Source organism: Molothrus ater, chromosome 18 (assembly GCF_012460135.2).
Source record: "Molothrus ater isolate BHLD 08-10-18 breed brown headed cowbird chromosome 18, BPBGC_Mater_1.1, whole genome shotgun sequence".
Classification (NCBI taxonomy): domain Eukaryota; kingdom Metazoa; phylum Chordata; class Aves; order Passeriformes; family Icteridae; genus Molothrus; species Molothrus ater.
Window position 1 is genome coordinate 7,155,181 of NC_050495.2, and position 24,172 is coordinate 7,179,352.

The 24,172-nt window shown below is 41.6% G+C and overlaps 1 protein-coding gene across 4 annotated transcripts in view; it reads right to left on the reverse strand.

Annotated features, from left to right (window-relative positions):
* Positions 1–12,465: 12,465 nt before the first annotated feature.
* ZDHHC8 (zinc finger DHHC-type palmitoyltransferase 8) overlaps positions 12,466–24,172 on the reverse strand; it is a 110,140-nt gene continuing 98,433 nt past the window's right edge. Inside the window, exons 8-12 of one of the 4 annotated variants that reach the window (XR_008508698.1) lie at positions 23,410–23,527; positions 22,578–22,687; positions 18,662–19,698; positions 15,556–17,324; positions 12,466–13,251 (exon numbers count right to left, since the gene is read on the reverse strand). Coding sequence is in view for 1 of the 4 variants with exons in the window: in XM_036393364.2 (XP_036249257.1) it covers positions 17,153–17,324; positions 18,662–19,698; positions 22,578–22,687; positions 23,410–23,527 (1,437 nt within the window). In the remaining 3 variants the exon portion in view is untranslated. Of the gene's footprint in view, positions 17,325–18,661; positions 19,699–22,577; positions 22,688–23,409; positions 23,528–24,172 lie in introns of all 4 variants that reach the window. The other 3 variants (XR_008508697.1, XR_004981209.2, XM_036393364.2) reach the window with 3 other exon arrangements.

Sequence of the window (24,172 nt, forward strand, 5' to 3'; positions counted from 1 at the left end):
ACAAAAAGTTTCACCTCAACATGAGGAAGAACTTTACATTGAGGGTGGCAGAGCACTGGGACAGCTGCCCAGAGAGGTCGTGGGGTCTCTTTCTGTGGAGACGTTCCAAACCCACTTGGATGCGTTCCTGTGTCACCTGTTCTCGGTGACCCTGCTTTGGCTGGGGGTGGGACTGGATGATCTCCAGAGGTCCCTTCCGACCCCAGTGATTCTGTGATTCTGTCATACAGGAATAGATCTCTTGCAGGCAGCACTGGGTCCCTGGCACTGGAAACCAGGAACCTGCGGTTTGGGAAATAAAAGTGTCACCAGCCAGGTGGGCTCAGCAGAGCGGAGCTTGCAGCACCCACCTGGGCATTCCCTTCCCACCTCTTGTGCCTCTGGCCTGAACGCTGCTCCCCGCTTCACACAGAGACTCCCTTCAGAAGCCAGAGCTCATTACAGCTCCACATTGCCTTGTGCAGAAGAAAGGCACGGTGGAACTGGAATGTTAATTACTTCACACTGCAATGTTAATTACCTATAGATGGCCAATGGCGCTGTCTTAACCTCACAGCAGAGGCCTTACGGAGAGAGAATCAGAACAGAGCCCTCTTTTTCTGAGCTGACATCCTAAATTCAGCACTGGTTTTTACCTGTCAGATTCAGCAGTTTGCAAATGGTGACAGAAGTGCTGCTGAATGTGGACCTTGGGATGCCAGCAGATTCTACAGATTCCATTTTCCAGCCTTTGCTTATTTAATTATGCATTCTTACCACTCCTGTCCACCTGTTCAAGCTTTAACTCCATACCCACATTCCCCACACCACAAATTCTGTAATACTGTTCCTGCTATTCCCCTGGCATGCCAGCTGGGCAGACAGTTTCCAGCTGCCAAATTTCAACCAGTGTGAGTGACTGCAGAGCCACTGAGACCAGAGCCTGTCCCCTGCCGAGCACACAGAGATGCGTTCCCCTGAGCCCGGAGTTAGCAGGGGCGGCAGGGGTACACAAGGACGCTGTGCCTGCCCAAAGAAAATGGTCTTTCTGTTAAAGTTCAGCCACCTTCCAGCTTTCCCAGCGGAGTGTCTTTCCCCTGCCCACCACTCCGTGTCTCTGTCTCACACACATACCATGCAGAGGAGGCACATCAGACTGGAGCACAGGTCCTTTGGCTCTGGGGCATTTCACAGACCGACAGTGGCTCCCAGGGGTCACATAAGTAAATCGGACCCTGATGAAAATCTGCTACACACCCTCCTTTATCCTTCTTGCCTGCTTATTCTCTGTATTTAAGATACTCAGCTTTCTGTTTCTTCTTATATAGCTTTAAAATGGTAATTTAATTATTTTCTTCAGTTTATCTTATTATATAGGCAGGTGTGTGTATTTATACTGTGCATGTTCTTTCTTACCAAGAACCCAGAAGAAAAAAGTTTGGTTTCAAAACCTCACATCCAATTCCTCCTAAAGCAGCATGGTCCCTTTTCCCCAGGTCTCAGTCTCTGAAAGTCCTGCAAATACTTTCAAAATATTTTCTCTCATAATGCCTTTTCTCTTTTATCCCTTACTCTCCATTAAATGCTCCCACTGGTGTCCCTGCCTCTTCCTCTCCAGCCTACCCTCTAACCTGAATCCCATTTGACCTCCAGTATCTCACAAAAGAAGGAAAAAACTGCACGAGACACCATCACTCACTTGGGGACAGAGACAGGCTGAAACTGGATCGGACAAATAAAACTATTCCTGATAAATTTCTCAGTAGCTTGAACTGAATTCTAAAATCATATGGTTCCATTTGAAATGTCAGTGCTATTCGAGGTGCATTGCTCACACAAATATCTGCCATTTGAGGTCAAAATCCAGTAATAAACACAGGCAAGTTTCTAATAAACACCAAATGCACCAGGGCTGAGCTCTGCTCACCACCAGAAAAGTTTCAGACTGTTATTAAGCAATAGTCAAAATTGTTCCCCAGCACAAAAAATGTATTGCTGAACATCTGAGCAATCTCATTATGCTAGAAAATGAGAGTGGATAATATTGATTGTTTGCCACAGCGCTGCATTTTGGCTGTCATTCTTCTGCACTAACACTTCACCATCAGCAATCTCATGTGCCTGTGCTCCATTCTGCAGTTTGTTTTGCTTGGGTTAGGTACTAATACACTTAGATAATTTATGTTGCAAAGTCTTCTGAGATTACCTTAGATTTTCCTCAGTATGTCCAAAAATGTTGTTAATTAGATTATGTTTACCACTTTTTAAAACTTGCAATTCAATTAGGTTAAAAAACCCCTCAGAAATAATTTGTTGAAGATTACCACTAGCTTGAATATACAGTCCTGTGTTCCATCAATAACTACCCAGCTTCTTTCTCTTTGTTCTTTTTATATGTATTTATATTGCTGCTATTTTAATCCAGTTTTATTGTGTTGTATTTCATCTGTAAGCAGAAAATCCAACTAAGAGGATAACAACCTACTGATGCCCAGTAATGGAATTATTCTGTTAGTGAAAACAGTAAATGCTTGTGCTACTGATGCCATAGGTCCAATCCTCAGGGATGATTCCCAGGGGCTTATCCCATTTCTGTGGTTTGATGCAGAGATACCTTCAAGGAGGATGCCCAAGGTTAGGGCAGCCTCTGAACTGTGCTGTGACTAGAACAAAGAAAGAGAAGACAGAAAGCCAGAAAAAGGTTTCAGAAAGGTCAACACAGGTGAGGCCAAATAAATGGTTTCCCCTGGCAGGCAGAAAAACCCCGTGGTTAAAGCAGGCCCAGCAGCCCTCGGGGTTAACTTCACCAGGAATACAAACAATTCATCTCTGGATAGGACTTGGATCAGCACAGGGATGAGTCAGTGTTTGGATGTTTTACCATTAGCTACAGGGAGAGCAAGGGTAGGTCTCTAGCCTACAACTGGCAAGCAAAGTTTATGAACTTTCAGGCTTATTTTTTTCAGACAAAACAGAGTAATAAAAGGACATTTGAAACAAGGAAAATGTGGTTTTGAAAAGCCTCTTCCATGACCTCAAAAATTTTTACTCACCATGTATCACCTTCCCACTATTAAAAAAAAAAAACAAACAAAAAAGTGTAAATTTATTCTCGAAAGAACAACAGAGAGAGAGAGGAAAAAAGTTAAGATTATGTCATTTGAACCACATGTGTTCAGACATACACTGTGGACTTACTGCTGGCCTTCTTAAAGGAAATACTGATGTCATCCTGGCCTGCTTCGGATCCTGCAACATTTAAATGATACACTAAACTTTTGGGTTATAAAATGATGATATTTAAGTTCCATTTTTTTTTAATGGAGCAAGAGAGAATATCAGTTTTAAGCAACTCTGGTTAGTATGATTTGATTAGTTAAAAAAAATATTTTGAAGCAGATGCTGGCTTCCTGACTGTGTCTGACTGCATTGCTGAAGGGTAACCAGGACAAATACTGTGTTGGTTAAATACAGCAATTTTGGGAGATTGTGGCATGAAAGAAACTCTGTATATATATATTATAGCAGTGATTCAGATCTTGAATTTAATCTAGGTGGTATGAATCATCTACTAGAGGATTCTTCAGATTTACTTTGACCAGAAAAAAATGGGAAGCACATTTAAGATGAAAGACTTGTCCTCTTCCCCAGGCACACTCTCTATAAGCATATTTAAAAGAAGGCTTTGCCTTATCTAAAGCATACAAAGTCTTTATATCATGAATTATTAATCTATTTTTCAATTTTGCTCTCACAGTCATCATCTTTCTAACTGAAGTAGATTGAAAGATTTTTTTTTTTTAGTAACAGTGGGCATCGCTGGCGAACGGAAGTATCTGAAATACACCTATAAGGAACTGCTCATTTCCTGGGACTGAATCCTTTTCCCTACTCCTTTAGTAGGGAGTGAGTGAGCCTCTTCAGTACACTGGGACTGAGAATTAAAAAAAAAAAAAAAAAAAGCCTCCTTGCAAGGTCTTGTGTTTCTTAAACTGTCCCCAAATGGTTGAGACTGCAGGGACAGGACAGTTCTAGGACCAAGGCCAGTCTTCTGTCTATTGGCATGTGAAGCTTTGCCTCTGACAGAAAGCTTAAAAAAAAAGAGTTTCTACAGGGGACAAGAATGAAAATGTAGAAAATTCCTTCAGATGTGGGGTATTACCTGCCAGATCTTTGTGTGCTCTAGAATCACATGGGCTGTCCCTTGAATGCTACAGGGCACTGGAGATTTCTGGAAATGGCTGTCACCCCATCATGTGCAGGGACTGTGTTTCCAGCCTTAGGTGTCTCACAGTTTGTTACTGACAAGTCCTGCTCAGTTCCTTTGCTTTCAGTCATCTAAATCCACAAGTTTTCACTCTACCAAACGCATTCAGAGTTGCAGATCAAGACACACCAGAAATGTAATTGTGGAAGACCTATAAAAAAAGTCATTTCTGAACTGGAAAACCAGTTTTATTAACAGTCTCTGGCCCTTTCATTAAGTAAACACCTCAATTCTGTCCCTGAAGTCCCACTCATGAAGCTCAGGGTTTATAACAGCCGTACTAACACTGCATTATCTAATGTAACGCTGTAATAAATGATGATGTATCCTGCCAGAAGGGTTTAATTTGAAACAGATGGTCTAAAGAATGGAAACATAAGCAAAGAATTTCACTGTAATCATTCTCCAGGAAACAAAAGGGGATTTGATATTATTGCCTCAAGGACCACCTGCCCCCCCCATGTTTTTGTCTTAGATAACAGTAAACTTTGATTTTGCTAATGAAGCACAGGTGCTGCTGATAGCTCCCAACAATGAAACAACTCAGGCATTTCTTCTAATCCTGATTAGCAAGTGAAAATTTGCTTTTGCAATAGCACATGCTGCTTTTGTAAAGTTCAACTGATCTCCCTTTGCACTTTTTTCCTTTATTTTTCTGTTTTAGAAAGAAAAATAAATAGTTGTAATGGTCTTGACAGTCTATTGTGTTTGATAGTAACTGTCACTACTGAGCATTTAATATTTAGGCACTGCAGTCTGTAAACCCAGCACTGCTTTTAGGTGCCCTTGCAAACCACAAAAAAACCTGCTCTGCAAAATTCCCTTAGCAGGAAAGAGAGTGCTCTGCCTGCAGAACCATCTGAGACACCGTGACGTACATAATTACACACTTTAAGAGATTTCTAGTTCTAAGGATCCCTTTAATGCTTTACAAGAAATACAAAGGCAAAATTCTAGCTCCCTCAAATATTCTTTCCTATCTCTCTGCCAGGAGCTGTTTTAGATATTCCCTGCTTTACTTCAAAAAAATCACCCTAGGGATGAGCTTGGCACAGGCTGTCTAAACCCTGCTGATTCTTTTTTTGGCAACAGCATTTAAATGCAGTGTTTTCACATACAGGCTGCATTGAGGATGTGTAGGCAAAACCCTGGGATGAAATAGTTTTGGGGGAAGTGATGCTCCAGGTCTGGAGAGCCTGGGAGATACTCAGCCACACAGGTGACATTCTATGCTGGCCACAGGGCAGAGATAGCAGCTGTGGCAGTGATTTAGCCAGAGCAGCTCTCCCAACACTCCCCCTTCAGAGAGACCAAGGCCCAGGCCAAGCCAGGCACTTGCTTACACTGCACCCACCTTTAAATACAGGAATAATCTTTCTGAAGGCACTGGACCCTGTCAGTATTGTGCCAGAGTTTAAAAAAACCCACACTGTGCAGGGAAATAATGACCTTTGGAGAGACTCCATTTTTGTATTTCAAGCTTCTCTGCAATGCTGAAGACTATTTCTTCCCCTCACCTCTAATGAAAAGCTCAGAAACCCCCAAAGCAACCATTTACTTGAGACTGCAGGAGCTTCAGGCCATAAAAATCCCAAGCATTGTGAGACCAGTCCAAATAGCTTGGAAGTAAGAAAAGTTAATGGGATATTCAACTGTTTCAACACAGATATGTGCTTAGTTGTCTCCTACACATTAGTCACACTATCTAGTAAGCTTGGTACAAAGCCAGGAGCCAAGACATTTTTAATATTAATGGCTATTCTCCTGACTCACTGTGGGACCAGTCCCCTGTAGTAACTGGCTGAGAGCATTGTCCTGGCTGCTGTGCAGACTGTGTGAGCACAGGTACCCTCCAGACCCTGCAGGGAGCAATTTCACACTGTGCTCACTGGATTTATACCTCTGGGGAGAATACCAGTAGAAAGGTGAATTTGTCCCAGTGACAGTATCTCTTGAAGGAAAAAAGGGCATGTAACACACATCTACATGACTGCTGGAACACAGCAATAGCCTTGCCTCTGCTGACAGAGGTGATGAGCAGAGCACCAGGCAGCACAGTGCTCTCTCCTGACAGTGTGGTTGTGAGCACTGCTTCCACAGAAAAGGAGTTAATGCAGTTCCTATGTCTGATCAGGGTTGGTTTTTGCCTGAACACAAACTGTGAAGTCCAGGATGGAGGAAACAGAATCTCATCTCAGTTATGACAGTCAGCACCTGGATCCTGTGGAAGTATTCCAAGCTTCCATTAGTCTGAGACTTCTCCTACAGCATAGTACACAAGCTCCCAGTCTGAATCTCATAGCTGGGAGCAGCACATAATGATGTTATTTCACCTGAGAAGGTTTTTGAAAATTCTTTTTCCTCTCAACAATTAGAAAATCATGGAGAGCATCTTCTCATATTACAATAGTCATTACTACACATGCCGTCTTTCTGTCTCATCCTCAACACTAATAAGCACAGGACCTAATTATCCCCATTTATAAATAACTTTCCTCATCCTATCTTTGTCCAACAATGTCTTGGCAGGCATCCTCAGCAGAAGATTTGAAATTATGTCCCTGCCAAAAACTATTGCTGCTGATGAATCACAGCACACACAATTGAAAGGCTGTGGTTGGTTTTATAAATATCTGGGCACATACATATATATGTAAATGTATGTGTATATTTATGTGTGTGTAACAACTTGGAAATTGCTATAGGAATAGATCAGACAAAAAGGCATTGTGGCTCTTTCTCTCTTCCAAATTGTTACTGAACTTGTTCCATCAAATTTCCACTAATGTATTCATGCATTTCCTAGGGAAATGTTAAGGACCCTCAGGTGAAAATCAGCCTGCTGCACTGAGCCAGTCTGAATACCACATTAGTGTAAGTTATTCAAGTCACTAGTTGTAGGATTCAAGTGATTAATTTATCCTTAAGCCTAGGATTAGGCAGTCATGGAGCATCCAAGAAACTCAGCTTCAAAAATCAAGTAATGTCAACCCAGGCTAAGGAGAGCATTGCTTCCCCAGTCCATGCAGGGGATTGCTAATAATAGTAGCAGAGTGTATATATATTTTTATACATATAAAACTGAACCAATATGTATTTTTATACACATAGAACTGAACCAGAGAGCACACCCCAAGTCTCCTATGTCCAAAAAGGACTCTTTCCTTCATTTGTGTCACAGAGCTGAAATGCAGTCCTGAAGCATCCAGGGCTTCAGAGATACATAAACAGAAGCTGTATAAATATCCCTAGAATTTGAGTACATATAATAATTATTCTCAAAAAGAAATGAAAATATTCATAGAGAACCATACTAAAAATTCTGTTAAAATTAGGGAGAAATACACTAAATTTCTATGATATTGATTCATATGACGGTTTTTACATGTTTTAAAAAATGTAGCTATTTTGTTGTTCAGTGTAAGTGAAACACTATTTTTTTGCCCTTACAGTTAAATCAACTCATGTGCTTTCTGTTTACACATGGACACACCTATTTTTTCCTATTCCCTAAATCAGGATGTGCTTTCCTGTGTTAAAATCTCAGGAATTAATAATTTCCATCTTATTCCTACTCCTTGAGTGAAAGACCATACTAGAAAAGGAATAATTTTGTGCACTAATAGACATTATTCCTTCTTTGACAAGCTTTATGTGCTGTAAATTTGACAATGTAGATAAATGGATATGTACTTCTGTACAACACTAAAACAGACACAAAAAAAGACAGAAATTAGTAACATTTTTCACATAGCAACACAGCAGCTCAGTCCTTGCCCTCAAGAGATGTAAAAGCCTGGGTTTCCTCAGCTGCCCACGACATGTCAATGGCTGTGGAACTCAGCTCTTGATGTGTTCTGTGCCTCACCAGCACATCACAGTGTCCTCCCTTCTCGAGGTCACTCCCAAGCTCCAGCCATTTCTTTTACTGCATTTCTGCTCAGTCATTTTGGATATTATTATGTACAACTGCTCCAAGAAGCAGGCAGGGGAGAGCAGAACTGCTTAAGGCAATGAAGCATATGGTCTCTTGGAATGAGGATTGTGCTGTGTGGGTAATGTGCAGAGGCTTTGGATTATAGGGAAATATGCAGGGAGTCAATGGAAGGATCAAGGCAGAAATGTCTTTATCTGTTTACTAAAACAGCTTGCCAAAATCAGCATGAAGTACCAAGATTATTGTGAAAAACACCCATCACAAACACCTAAAAATCTTCCTCCTCAAAACCACTACCTAAGTGATGCTTTCATTTGAGGCTAAATATGCCCCAAAAATGTCCTACTGCTCCAGGATACCTATGGGAGGCATCTGCCTGTCTTCAGCTCCAGAACTGATTGCAGAACAGCAGGGCTTGAGCCTCTCACAAACACAACACATTTGTGAGTCAGGAAGTCACATCCCCATCCAAGATGGAGCAAAGAGGCACAGAAAGACAAATGAGGCAGCAGGAATCTGCAGTGGAGTCAGAACTGGTGCCAGAAGGCTTGAAGCCCATTCCTGTGCCTCACGTGCAGCCCATGTTTGGAGAAGAACATCTGGCTGGTACCTCTGTCACCGTGAGTCACAGCTGGAAGCTGAGAAGCTCCAAACAACAGCAGTGCAAAGCATGTGAGTTCTGATGGAGGGGACTGTGGCCAACAACAGAGCAGTTTGTCTCCACTGTATGTCACAGTGTGCCCAAAAAATTAGTCATAACCAAGTACCACCTATTTATAACTACTTACTTCTCTGTTTTTAAGTCTGTTGTTTTAGGTATCTGTCAATGAGACACTAAAGGCTGATCCCAAGGCCAGATGGATCCATAATATACAGGCTGCAAAAAATGGATTATGCTGTTACTCACTGAATTTACTCAGACACTGCAGTTTCTACAAGAGCTTTTCCTAAGAAAAAGTGGCATTGCTTGTATTTAAAACAGACCCTCAACAATCCTTTCACCATCTGTTCCAATGACTATACAAGAGAAAAAGCTGACAGCAAAGCTGTATTCTGCTAAACCACCTGTGCCCGTGACTAGAACCAGAATATAATGCAATTTTATGAATTTCCACAGTCAGCTCTGACCCAAAGATCCCCATGTGCTCTGCTCCTATGTAACTGAAAGAGGCTTTCAAGATATATAAGTGTGCAACTGGCACACCAGGAGCCATCCACCTCATATCCATGGGAGCAGTGAATGCAGGAGGAAACCACTGCCCAGGAGCCTCTCCCCTGCACACTGCAGGAAAGGACAAGCCACAAGGCAGAAGAGCCCACACTGCTGCTCCACCACTAATCCCAAATTCCTCCTTCCCCTGCCACTCAAAAATCCCTCCATGAAGACTATCTCTGTTCTGTGGAGTAGGGACAGAAGTTCCATTAAAAATTAAGTTGACCCCAGAATGGGATGTGTTTATGAAATTCCACTTTTCCCTTTGTGCTGTTGAGAGGGAAAAAAAAATATGGCAAGTATTTGATTTGCTCCAAGTCAGAGGCTTGAAGAAGTCCTAATGTCAATAAACTACAGCAGAAAGCAAATTGCTGTGAGTGCCACTCCTAATGGCATGTAAAGTATAATGAGGCACTATTAATGTTAAAGGAAAAACTACCACTGATTTCAGGGGAAGTGAGATTTCAGTGTAAGCCAGGCATAGCACTCATAAGCTCAATATGTTATTGTTATTCTGAAAACAGAAATTCTCATTTTAGGTGTTCATTTGGGGTATCAAATCTTTTGATTTTGGTGCTGAAAGCCCTACTTTGAGTCCTCATGGATGACTGTGTGTAATTGTAAGGTTTATTGAAGCCAAACCCACGAGCATGCTTCAGTTCCAAAACAACAGTGCTAACCAAAGGACAGTTCTTCACTTGTATGGAAGGCAACTTTTCCCTTAGAGAGTTCCAGGCATTGCCATTTCTCTGGCTAACCACACATATCCTTCCCATTATTTCTTTCAGTTACCACTGAACTCAGTTGGAGGGTTTCACACACACACACACAGACAATGCTCAAATAAATCCTTGAAAATCCTGCTCTTACCCCATATTGAAGAGATAGATGGATAATCCAAGCCCCATGTGGAGGCTGGAAGTTAAAAGGTGTGAAATCAACCTCAGAAGGCAGCACACAGCCTTTATGGCTTTTACATGGCAGATACTTCACCAAGTCTGCTGAAAGAAAGGTTTTTGAATTACTTATGTTCATAAAAGAATTTTATTTCAGAAAGGGGATATTTTTTAAAATAAAAGACTTACCTGTGGCTCTCCTTTTTTTCTACAATGCAACTAAACCCCTAGAAAAGCTCCTGGTCCGGCAGAATCTGCGGCCTAAGCCATGTTGTGCACTTCTGCCATGTAGTCTGATCAATCTGGCCCATGCCCACAAAGGCAAAGATTACTTCCATTAATGAGGAGCAGATTGACAGAATATCTTAACACAGTCTAGAAGTGTTATTAAACCTCAGCATTGCCCACAGTGCTCGCTGTCCACCCCAGGCCAGGGGTATTCAACATCTAATATCAAATGGACAGGCTATGTCAGTGCTTTATAAATTACTGCCTGAAAAGTTCACACAGGGGATGGATGTGTAAAAGGTGAACAGGATGGCAACACAACTTCTAAAGCAAGGTGCTCTTACACATTCACTACTTTCTCCAAGCTTCCAGCACTGCCTCCCTTCTCTCTGAATATCCCTTAAAATGGTGTGTCTGTCTATCAGTCTTCCATAGCCTGGAACACAACCACTGGCAGAAACACTGTTTCCAGTCTACTTTATTTGCTTACATTTTTTTAAAAGTAATTTCAGTTTTGTGAATTTTGGTGCTGCTACAACCATTTTTTTTCTATCAAGACAGATCAGTTCCATTTAAAATATATCAGAGAGAGACACCTGTAACTAGTTTTACCCGACTCTATGTACACAATTACATATACATTATATATATATAGGCATTATATATATACATATAAATATATACACATATATATAAGGCACTGTAAAATGTACCATCACTTCTCCAGGACTGTTTTAATCTGTAAAAGTAGATCATATTTCTTCGTATAATTTGAAATGTTTTTAAACATTTAAGAAATGTTTCAGGGTTAGAGATATCAGCTGTGAAATAAGCCTTATGTTAAATTTCAAGTTATTGTGACAAGATGAACCAAACCAATTTTGACAGTAATTCTAATCTATTTATTGTAAAACTGATTCTCTCTTTTTAAAAGACATATTCACCTGTATAAATAGTTTCCTTTGTCTCTCCTTATTACGCTCCAAAATGTGAACCTAAACTTGTCCTGCAGAATGAAAAGTGACAACAATGAAAAAATTAAATACAAACTTGGATAATTTACTCATTATTCAGAGAGAGGAAAGCTGAGATTGCTGTAAGCCAAGATATCTTTAAACAAAATGTATTGAAACAGATCATGGCCTTATATAATCCTGCTTGATGTAGCCAACATCCATGAAGCCTGGTGATTACAGTTTGGGCCATTTTATATAAAAGGTAATCTCTGCCACGTGAAGACACAACAGCACACAAATATGACTGGCATTTATAATGAACATGCTCGAATGGATCCTTGCTTAATGCAATTAGCCTATATATGCAAATTATGGCATCAGAAATCCTGCAGCAGCTGCAGGGCTTGGCAGCTGTGTGTGTTGTAAGACAGTCTGACAGATCAAATGGACATATTTCCAAAGACTAGAAACACACAGACAGATGAAGACAGATTAAGAATTGCGCATGTTTGGGATTACTAAACCCACATGACCTGGACAGAATGTATTCAACAAATACCAATATAAAAATTTTTCCAGTTACTCTATGGCAGTGATTCAAAATTGTGCTGGACCACAGGCTCCCTATTAACCCCACAACTTAAATAAACAGTACAGAAAACTTCATTTAGCGTTGTTTCATGGACCACTTGCTGTGACCTCCCAAACATGATTCATTGGTCACAGCTGGGAGACACTCTTGTAAAGACTCACCATATCTCCTAGTCTACCATAGGCATCTTGAAAATGAGATTTAACGTGCAGTCACTTTTTTGAATATTTTGTCAGTTTAGTCCTTTGCACTGGAACTGGCCTTTCCAGTTCTGCTCTTCCAGTTCAGGTTCGGCACAAGTGGAAGTGAGAAACGGCAGCGCACCGTGAACCATCTCAGCAAACAAATGCAGCTGAGGCAGAAACAGACACTTGAAAATACTGAAGTGACTCAAAGGTTTAAAAAATATATATGTATTACGAGAGCCACAAAAAAGGTTACAGACAGAGCTCCACAAAGCCTGCACGGATACATTCCAACAATTCAAGGTGGCAGAACAGGTGAAATACAGACCATAAAAACGGTTCGACATTAACTTTCCAGACTGTCAGAGACAGAAAAGCTTGACCCCATCTTTCCCACACACACAAAAAAATATTGACTATATATATATCTCTCTATATATCTCTAGTCTGGACCACAGATATAGTCCAAAGAAAACCACATTGCAATTTCCATATTAGGCTTGTAGGAGAGCAGGCATCATCTGAGGAACGTCCACTGTCAGGCCCGGGAGGGATCCTCGCGGGCCGAGTTGACACAACATCACGCTTGGTTAGAATGAGAACAGCAACACCCCACAGCTCATGTGCTGCACATGGCTACCAACACAGAGCTCTGTGCAACCCCCCGAGCTGGCTGAACCAAACTGAGTAAATACATTTGTTTTGCTTAATTAAAAAAAAAAAAAAAAAAAGAGCAGATGTAAGAAAGATATTAGGGCAGTTCCTGCTATCACCTTCCTTAAAAATTCAAGACTTGAAGACTTCTTTAATGTACTTGCTTACAGACATGTTTTGAGACTGTATTAATGATCTTCAGGAAAATATGCCACCCTAAGGCTTTTTCCCTTGTTCACTTCAGGTTATGTCTGCATCCAGTTTTGACATGGGGGCCAAATGCTGGTTGTCTGTCAGTGCAGTATTTGGCCCGGAGTTTCAAAGTCTTTGCTATTCAGACTTTCCTATGAGGTCAACAAACAAAGTAGTAAAAAAAGAAAATATTAAGGCTTCAAGTAAAAATATTTTCTCTCTCTCCCACCCACGTAGTAAGGTACATTTAATTCCATAATACTCAATATATTATACAACTAAAGATACAGAGATCCAACTTTTCAAGGCAGAAAAGTACTACAATGAAAACCTGGAGGCTAAATGGGAGCATATGAACAGGGAACAAACGGATAATAAAATGCAATATGCAATGAAAACTGATGCGTAAACTAAAAAAACCTATTGCTCTTTTTTAAATAAGTAATACAATCCACAGCTACAAATAAAAACACGTTGAAAATATTTAAGACTTTTGAAACATGAAATAAGCATGACAAAAATAAAAAAGCTACTTTACAGGATGTGTTAACTCGTGCTGGATTTTCATGGCTGATCCCCACCTACTATAAATTAGCATCAATTAAATGAGCTTTCATGGAGCCACACTAATTTATACAAGCTGAAGATTTGGCCTGCAGTGTCTGTAACAAACAGGGTATCTTGACAGAAGAACCTTACTGCTGATCTGTAAACTGCTTAAATAACTATGCTTTAATATGGGCTGGATTCTGCTCAAAAATTAGATTTAATAAATAGGTCCCCAGTCCCACAACAGGAACTATGGAACAGACACTTACATTTATGAGTAAATAGCTGCAGGTTCAGTGCCTTGGATGGAAATGAGGCTGGATTTGCTGCATGCAATCTCCTGTTAACAGTTCTGCTTAGATTATTCTTTCAGAAAATCTGAATCATTTACTCCAGGCTATGTGCACTGAATTAAATGCAAACCTCAAAAGGAAAAAAAAAAAACTTTGGTACCGTTGTAAACCTATGAAAAAGTTGAATGTCTCTCAACTGTGGGCAAAACTACTCACAAGATACATAATCCTTACTGCTGAACCTGTACTGACACAGTGCATCCTTTTTTTCTCCCTTACCCCTTGTGAACTATGTCAAAATAACCCTGGATATTAGTGCTTTATACACACAATACTGTGTTTAGTCTTACTGAGAAATTCTCTCATGAACTAATGTAGTTAACTTCAAAGGCTCTTTGGCCCTTCAAGTTCCTCAGTAGCTTTTTCATTTATAAATGCAAGAGAAAGAGCGATCAAAGTGGAGCATCACTGGGATGCAAATCTCAAATATTACATTGGTGCAAATTTTCAGCCTTGCTTGCATGAATTTCATGTACGTATTCAAAGATACATGATAAAATGTGCCCTTGTCTCACTCCCTAATCCCATGTGTTTCCTACCCCCTCTTTTTCAGGGCTTACATATGGCATACATGATACTTTAAAAACAAGTAATTTTGTGATACTCTATGCACCAGAGTGAATTCCAGTCCTTAAAGAAGTACTGCATCTTCCTGAGGAGTTAACATCAGGGTAGACTGCAGATTAACAACAGTTAAAGATGGAAGAAATCTGTAAGGCCATCTGGTCTACCTCTTGTCCCTACAGACTCACCTCTCACAGAAATTTTTAATGACTTGTCCAAATACAGTTTGACTGTCCTAAACAGTTTGTCCAAAACTCTGCTTGGAAGACTATTCACTGCCCCTTCCTCTCCATCTTTTCTGCCCCATTCCAAATGTAGAGCATTGGTTACCAGTGACAACCCTTGGATTTACCTTTGGTTTTACAACTTTTAAGTAACATATTTGTAAAATTCTGATACTCAATTTCCACTTCATTGCTTAGCCAGTGGCATGTTTTAGCCCTTTAAATCTTCTCCTTAGCCAGCCCATCCAGTTCTTTAATATATATTGCTCCATCTATACCTGATCCAGTTTGCCAGCATCCTTCTGGTACCATGGTGCCTCCAACTAAAGACAATGTTCTACATGCCAGTGAGCAAATCTGCACAGAAAGACTATTGCTTCTCTGCTCTGCAATATCCCTACACCAGGCATTTAAAATATCACCAAGGCAATAAAATGCACACTGATTTCTATTTCACTCTCTCAGAACTTTAGCCTATTGCAGATGCATTGCTTTCCATGTTTCTTCCTTCAGGCAACATAGAGCGTTACACAGAGAGATTATTAACTTTCTTATGTTCTCTTCAACCTTTGTCTCCAAAAAATAATGTGATATACAAGGGACATAATAACCATGTATTGCAGCAGATGTCAAGATTCATCAAATCAAAATATAAATTGTAACCAGGCAAAATTAAGGTCAATATTTGCCTTCTGGAATAATTAACCTCAACATACATGAAAACAAATAAGATATTATTAACACATTCTGAATTGCTACCAAATACCTGGAGAGCTTTCCATTATAGTCAAGGACTGAAAAGGATTTAACCCCTTGAAACTAATATCCTGAAAAATGATGGATTTAGATCTTTAATCAAAACTATTCACCAAGAGAACCAGGTGGGAAGTCGAGGTCTTGTATGCTGACTGGCTCAGTGATAAATAATAATTTTTAGTGACTTTGGCAACAGTCGCTCAGGATATTCTTAATTGCACACATGATCTGGCAATTTAGCATTGGTCCAGATCTCAGTACTTTTGACTTCTGAGGTGGTAACTGAATGGTAAAGAAAAGGAGATAAGGAATAGAGAAATAAAAATCCATTTGTCCCAAAATTAGCTTTGCCGGAGTCCTCATATTTTTGACAAAAGTAATGCACCCCTTTCTTGGTTTTTACGGTAAAGTTGTCTTTAAATCCAACAAAGTAAGTGTAGTTTTCTGGAGACAGGAAAAAGAAACCTCAGAATGTTAAATAGATTTGATTGATATTATTTTAAAAAGTTGTTCCCCAGGGGGGAAAAACCCAAATTGAAAATCCTTTGTCTAACAGTATTGAAGACCAGAGGGAATGTGCTAGTAATTAGGCAGACAGAAAATTTATATCCTTTAGATGCACGCTTGGCTCAGTTACACACACTGTAAATTCGACAGCTTATGATAACCTTGCTGCGGGATTACACTGACGGCACCAGGGCAAGGCAGTAAACTCTGTTATTGCCTAAATCCAACAGGTAAGGAGGGTGCAGGGAAAGCAGCTGATGGCTGTTTAAAATGTGTTTCCATCTGAACATTTTTTTCTCATCTGCTTGGTTTTGTTGCTGGGTCAGAGAAGCCTTTCAAACCCAGAGGGAGCAGGAGGTCAGTGGCAGATCCTCGCCAGTGCTGCGGTCCTTTTCCATGGAGACAAACACGCGCACACACACACAACTTCACACACAGGGAGACCAATGGCAGACAGGGAGAAGCTGTTGCTATCCTTTCTCCTGCCCCCATCCAGGACCAGGGAGGCTTTTACAGAAGACATGGTGTCTGCAGCCCAAGTGGCCTTGCCTTGTTCCTTCCCAGGAGGAGGAACCTGAGCTGCAGTGCCCGGGGGACGAGGAGAAGCTCCTGCCCAGGGCAGGGACCCCACTTTCCACGTCAGCAGGAAAACAGCAGTCGGTCCTCTGGCTCCTGCCAGACACATTGCTGGCCAGAAGAACTGGGAAGGGGCGTGGGAGAACTGACTGATCCTGGCTGACTGAACTGTTTCACAGCACAACTGGTACACAACAGAGTGGTTGGACAGACACGCGCACCATGGCTTTAGCGCTCTCTTGCAGGAAGGAATTCCGCTCGGTGTGGTCTTAGGTCGTAGCCAGTTCCCGCCTGTCGGTTCAGGAAGAGTCTGATAGACTGTACAATTTTATTATTCCCTCAAGAATAAGGCTGCAGCTGGTTTTTGGCCAAAAGAGAAAGATGAAAACAGAACAAACCCAAAACAAGAAAAGGAGAGTGGCCGACTGCTGCTGCTCCTTCTTTGTTGTTGTTTGAGTCTTCACAGTGCTCCTAGCTTCATGGCTGGCTGAGTGGATGGCTCTTTGTTTTTAATTCATTTTATTTTACACTGAAATTTCATAGGTTGTTCCACCAACTCCAGACACCTTCTTAACATTAGAGTGTCTAGCAGGGCTGACTGGTGTCCCCTGGGAACTTGATGTTGAACCCAGCCTGGCTATTCCTTTTGGCTGTCCATTTATTTTACTGTGAGGTGTCTTCAACTGCATGTCATCCCTGCATCAAAAGAAATATCAAAAGATGCAATATTAGTGATAAAGCGTCATACAGAATGGCTTCACTCAGAATACCCCTGTCACCCTGAGTTCCCAGCATTGCAAAATACTCAAGCCTGGGAGCAAGCTGGTTGAAGCCAGTGCATTTGATGAAAAGCCACTGAAATGAGAGAATTAATTTGGCCGTTAGGTTAGTGGACCACGCCTGAGTAATATTTGTTAATTTAATTACTTGCTTAAATGCTTTGTTGTTCCAAACTAATTGCATAGGCATTTGTAGGACGCAGGACAGTTTAACTGTTACCACTGCTCACCACTGACCTTAAGCCAAACTGTGTTTTAAAAGCAGAAACAAATTATCAGAAAAAACATTTCCCAGTTAAATATCCAGGTAAACAAAACTTTGTTGCTCATCTCTGAAACAACTTGTTTGCACTTAACTTCAGGAGATCTACAGTCATAGTTCTTCCACATTTCTGTAAGTTTTCCAAAACTGTTGGATAATGGGAGAGAGAAACCTGGGTTCTAAACCAGAGGCCAGCATAGCACAATCAGTACCAGAGACAAAGGAAACTTAAGATATTTCTGAAGAGCTGCCCTCAAGGTCCCAGCTAAGCTGAAATACTGCATCCTCAGCAGGATCATGATCTTTTCAAGCTTTGCAAGCTCCATGGCTTCCAGAAGGAAAACAGAAGCACATGCAGAAGCTGCAGCTGAGCATCTTGCTCAGGTGGCAGTTACTGAGGCTTTCAGCACAGCAAATCCTTTCTCTCCATGCTTTCTCACAGAAAGGAAGGAAGCAGCAAGGCCTTAAGGTAGTATCATGAAGCTCTGTGCTTTTATCAGCAGTTCTGTACTATGGACACTCAACACTGCTAAATACAGAGCTCTCTATGCCAAGCAACAGGATCTCAGCCTGTTTCCCTCAGTGGAGGGTATGTTGCACAAATAGGATCGCAGCTCTGCCTCTGTACCCACACAATGTCTGGGTCAGCAGACTGCAAAGTAGAACAGTTCCACCCTTTTGTGCCCAAGGGAAGGAATAATCTGCCTCACACCTTGGAAATAATTCCCTAGTTCAGCTATGACTATGACCATATAACTATGAATTTACAGCAAAACTGACCACCTGCAGTTCAAGATACAGCAGAAGTGCAAACATTTTGTCATGATGAGGTTGCTGTGGGGGTGTGACAGAACTGAAGAGCACCCACAAACCTCCCACCATGATGGCCCACAGCAAACACCTCCTCAGGGTGTGCCTCCAGCGCAGCTCCAGCTCCAGCCCTTGCTCACAAGCAGATTCCCAGTGCTCTCAGCCCCTCAAGCAGTACATACCTCTGTGCTCCCACTGACTGCACCTCTGTGATTTCCACAGTGTTTACAAACGACACAGCCTTCGGGCCTCCGTAAGAGGGTGACCTAGGCATCCCTGTGGGGGACGATGGGACCTGGTGGCCTGGGGATTTGTAGGAGCCATTGCTCACCCTGCCCTGTAGTGCTTGATGGGACTGCACATTATTATTGGCTAAATCAGCTTGCAGAGAGGTTGTGGAAGTCCTTGGGGCTCTTGTCATTGCACTTGAGAGTGAAGACACTGAGGACTGCAGTATAGGGTTCCTTGTGCTAAAGCTGCTGGCAGCCATCAGATTGTCCCTGGATCCGTATCTCATGGCCATGCTGCGCGGGTCTTCCGAGAGCGTGCTCACTTGCTGAAGGCTGTAGGAGCTGGGCGTGTCATAGACACCTGAGTCTGCAAACACCGAGTCAGGGTGCGAGTGGAGGAGCTTCTCCCTCTCTTCCATCTCTTTCCTTTCCTGGATGGATGCCATAATTGTCTTGGAGAGGTTATCATAGCGCACTGGGGAGGGGTCTCGCTGATGCGGGGCCGGGCTGCCCAGCACCGGGCTGAAGCTCTGCGGGGGCTGGCGCTGCAGCTCGCTGCCCCGGAGGTGGCACATTTTGGCTGACAAATATGGGGAGTGGTACCCAACAGAGCTGACTGCAGAATGGGCAATGCACTTCCTCCCCGAGGGAGACATGGGGTTCAGCAAACTGTCATAGGAAAGACTCCCATTTCTGTTTGACAGGGAATTGGGAGAAAAGATGCTTTTGTAAGGGGTGGAAGCAGCTCCTTCAGACTTTATTGGATGAAGGGGCACTTTGTCTGTCCCTCTCCTGCCAGCAGATTTCAGGCTCAGGGATCGTGAATTGATGGCAAAGGAATCTATCTGGAGTGGGGAAGACTGATAGGTCTTGTGGAGGGAGCTCTTCCGGTAGCTGGGGATGTCCAAGCTGGGTTCGGACTGGTAATCAAGGCTCCTGCCATCCTCTTCTATCAGAGCCCCTTGACTGTGTCCCTCCTGCAAGGTGATCTAAAACAGAAGTGATGTGAGAAACAGAAGCCAGTGACATGTAAGTACAGGTTTTCTCTCTTGGTAAGTGCATGGGAAGGACAGAGCTGAAGGTCTTCCCTCTGACTGTCAGCCCAGGTTCATTGCAAGAAAATCTCCTGACTCCTGTTCAACATATGGATTAGCACCTTAGAAGCAAGGAGGAGTTGTTCATAGTAAGTGCTAAATAATATTGACAGTAAAAAGTAAGTTAAGACATGGACACTGAAAACACTGAATGAGACCTAGGCTGAGACTCAAGTCTCAGTCAAGGTAAATCAGGTTGTTATCTGATAATACTGCCCTTGGAAAAAGCACTGCACTTCACATTTTCTACAAATAGCTCTTGAGTTGAGGGATGTCTGGTCTTGTGTGCTGAGACAGAAATATTTTGAGCTTCATTTCAACACGCTGGGGACCAGCACACTCTTATCCACTCTACTCTGCACTATGAATATTCAGTAATTCTGAATTTCTGGTCATAGGTCTTCAAAATTAGGCACTTAACCTTAATTAAAGCCAAGAGGCTCCTTCCCACCATTTAGACAATGAAATGAAGCAATTTTCTCTTTTTTATTGCCTGTGTAGGAGAAAGTGGTCACATCAGAAAAGGAAACAAAGCCCATAGTTTATTTATGTGCTCTAAAACCAGATAGGATTTCACTTTGTTTTACTCTGTGAAAATTGCTCAGAGTTCTGTTCACTTAAAATGCCATTCTGTGCTAAGCAAATAGTTTTCACTGTTATTTTTAAGGAAGAGTTTCCATAATCCACAATAAATTTGCTACACTGGCTGTGCAAACAAAGAGTTATTATCAGTCACATATTTAATCAGAAATGCAGTTGGCACAGCTTGTTCTTTAGTTTCTTTTAAAGGAAAGCTATTGAAAAGAATAAACTGAATAACCCCTGGTTTATTGTGGATATTTTTTAAAAAGCTTTTTCCTTTCAGCTAGAAGATAGAGAAATATGCAAAACAGCTCAGTCTCTTCTAGAGCATGGTGCTAAATTTGGCCTTCTCTGGAAAAGGAGACCAAGTGAGAGCCTGTAAAGGAGGATGAGAGCAATGACGTAGCTTTTAAGTATATTTGTGCTACTTATCCTTGTGTCCCAATGCCTCTCTCCTAGCAGCTTTCACTGCTCAAAAGCAGAATTACACTGACAGGCTGAAGAACTGATACAGAACAGACACCATGGCATTCTCACACAGCCCAGTCTCTTTCCCTCTGTACCTCCTACTTAGGCTTGGCAGACAAATCCATGCCCTCCTATCAGCTTCACCAGGTGAACCCCATTTTATGATACTCCCAGCTGACTACTAGAGAACTGTGACTACTGTAAAACTGAACAAGGCCCCAGGGCTTGCACACCAGCCAGCAAGAGCAAGCACACTGTTTTGGGGTAGGATTGAAACAGCAACCCTCAGAGTGAAGGTGCTGTTCCCTGTTACCACGTCACAGCACTGGCCAGTCCCCTGGCCTAATCAGAACCTGCCCTGTATCTATATTGCATCTCTGGCTGTGCCCTGAATGAACACAACAAGCCTACCTTCCTTGGCTCTCTGACTTTTGGCATTATGACTCAGAATGCTGTGCCTTCCACAGCTCAAAATTGCTAGATGATGCCTGTAAATAGACTATTTTGAACTGGATGTCAAACCATTTTTCATGTAATAAAATGAAAATGATAGGATATTAAACTTTTTGGATACAGTGAACACACTGTTCTTGTGTTCCCTCTCATAAGCCACTTGTTTCTTCATTAAGTGGACAAATCCAGAGAATGAGATTTACTATTACTGCAGTAAGACTAAAACTTACACTTGGTCAAAGCTGCAATTCCACTATCTATCACCATCTTTCTTTTCAAAATGAGAAAGATTCAGGAAAAGCTTTCCTCACCATTTAAAGAACATTCTGTCTTATTACAGTGTTGCAACAGTCAATTGTTTTTATCTACCATATTTTCCTTTCCTTACTTCTTTCATAATACTCCTTGCTATAACCCCCTTCTTATTATTCCAGAGAAGGACCTGATGAAATTAATTTTGAGAAAACTGCACTGTGTGTGGTATGTGTTTTTTAAGGGTGTCTCCACTGGTGCATGAAGACTTGGATACATATTGCAAATATACAAGTTAGACCAGTGATTTTCCAAATGCTGTTCTCAGGTCCCAGGGGCCAAGGAATATTTGCAATAAATCCATGAGAAATAAGTTTCATAACTTCTAAGCAAAAGAATAAACTGTCAAAATTCCACAGCAAATCTGTCTAACTGTTTGGACCTTCAGTTTTCTTGATGGGTGAAAATGATGCCAAGCGTTAGAAAGCTTTTTTTTTTTTCCATATAACCCAAATGCACTGTATAGGTGCTAAGGAAGGTCAAATGTGAGGAGTCCTCTGTTAATTTTCACTAAAATATCCCTTGGGATGCTTTGAAAGTTCTTTCTATTTTGCAAGCTGACATCTTAAGGAATCAGTGAGTACACTGAGTGTTGGCTAGAGGGCCTGATCCAGAGAAGCACTCAGCATGCCCAGCTCCCTCTGAAGGGAATGTGAGGTGGCACCTCTGCCAGGAGAAGCCAACAGGAGGTGACACTTCTCAGCACCCCAGGATGAGGCTGAGACACCGGAGCAGCGGCAGCGCAGCCTGGCAGAGGGACAGACGTGTCAGCAGGGGGAAGCTGTGAAACCAGACATGTTTCCATAAGGAGCACAGTGAAAATGATACACTGTCACACAACAGTGCCAAGCTTTGTTATTTACTTTTCCACTCTGGCCCTCACTGGAGCCCTGCAGTGAGTTCCTCCTCAGCTCCACACTGCCTGCGCTAGCTGGGGCAGAAACTCGGGGCGCGCTCACCTGCTCGGCCGTGGCGTGGTAGTGGACTTTGGGATTGTTGCTGAAAGCTGGTCGGTATTTGTACATGGCAGGAGTGGGAGGGCTGATCAGTTTGGGTGAGAGGCCACCTTCTGCAAAAGAAAGAAAAAAGGACTTTCTATTAAAATGTATGTGGACAGAAAGCTGTCAGCTGTGATTCATTGCCATCCATCGTGCTCTGCAAACAGATGTTCTGGAGAGAATAGAACTTGCTGTACTTTGTGTAGCATTCCACCAAAATCAATGGGGTCCCTATGGCAGTAACAGCACATTGCTAACACATCAGCCTTCTACAGAGAAGAAGAAACAAGACACAATATATTGAATGGGGTGACATGTTTTGGTGAGTAGAAATTTTGCCTAATTTGAAATTCTAAATATTTGGGTTGGATTCAGCTACTAGTTCTGTCTGAAAAAAAAAAAAAAAGGTTTTTTTAATAGTATCAAAGCATAAAGTTCACATTTTTACGAATGAAATAATTCAGTTTGTAATGCCTAAGAATTTCATGCTAATATTTCTGATTCCTTAGATTCCTTAGACATTTTTAATTTAAAATTGATTTAAGAAAGGGTTTAAAAGAGTTTATAAACTCTGCAAAACTGACATGAAAAATTAAACCTAGGCTTGAATAAGCCACTTCAAGCCAGCTTTTCTCTCCTTTTCCTGCTGTTAATTCTCCTAGTCTGGAAATATTACAAATAGGAAAAAATCCTTCACCCAGATCCCATGTTTTGAAAGAATACAGGAAACATTTCAAAGAGGCTAAAATAGTTTCTTATAAATAAAAATAAAACACTGATCATGCAACTATACCTTCACTGGTGCCCAGCTGCCCTTTCAGCTCAGAGTACTTGCTTGGATCTCCTTTGGGTGGGAGAGGTGGTTGCACATCCATACTCTTATCCTCCAGACCTTCCAGGCTGATTTTAGACTGGAAAAGATCCAAAAAAAATCAATCGTTACATGAAACTTGGTTAAATAACAGCATGTGGCAGAGTGCTGGATGTACCAAAGAACCAAAACTACCCATACCTATAATGAAAAACAGGATTTAGCATTCACTGCAGGCAAGGACTGCCACATGTAAAATTAGCATTGTCATAACCAGCCAGTAGAATTTTAAATGCACTATCCTGGTCTACTTGGCAGGCTAAGTACTACAATCATCATGCTAATTAATATGTGGTAGAAGACAATAGTGCTTTCTAGCATTTTTCAGCCACTTTCCAGGTAGCTCTCAGCAAGTAACTATCCAAAGTTACTTCCAAAGGAAGTAACAATCCACAAAAATCTTGCAAGTTGGCTTCGTTTGAATCCCACTTTTTATGGGACTAAATAAATCCTTCTTTATTATTCATGACAGGAGAAACTGAAAAGAGAACTCAGCTTCTGAGTCAATATTCCTTGCCCTTGACCACAAGCCTTCCTGCAGCCTGGAAGCTCAGAGCGTTCTCTGAAGTAGAACAGCTGACCTGGTCTGGTGGTACAAGGGTTCATTAAAATTAATTTTAACACCAAGAGGTGACAGCTCTTGGGACAGAAATTAACTACTGCAAAGAACAGGCAACTCTTCCAA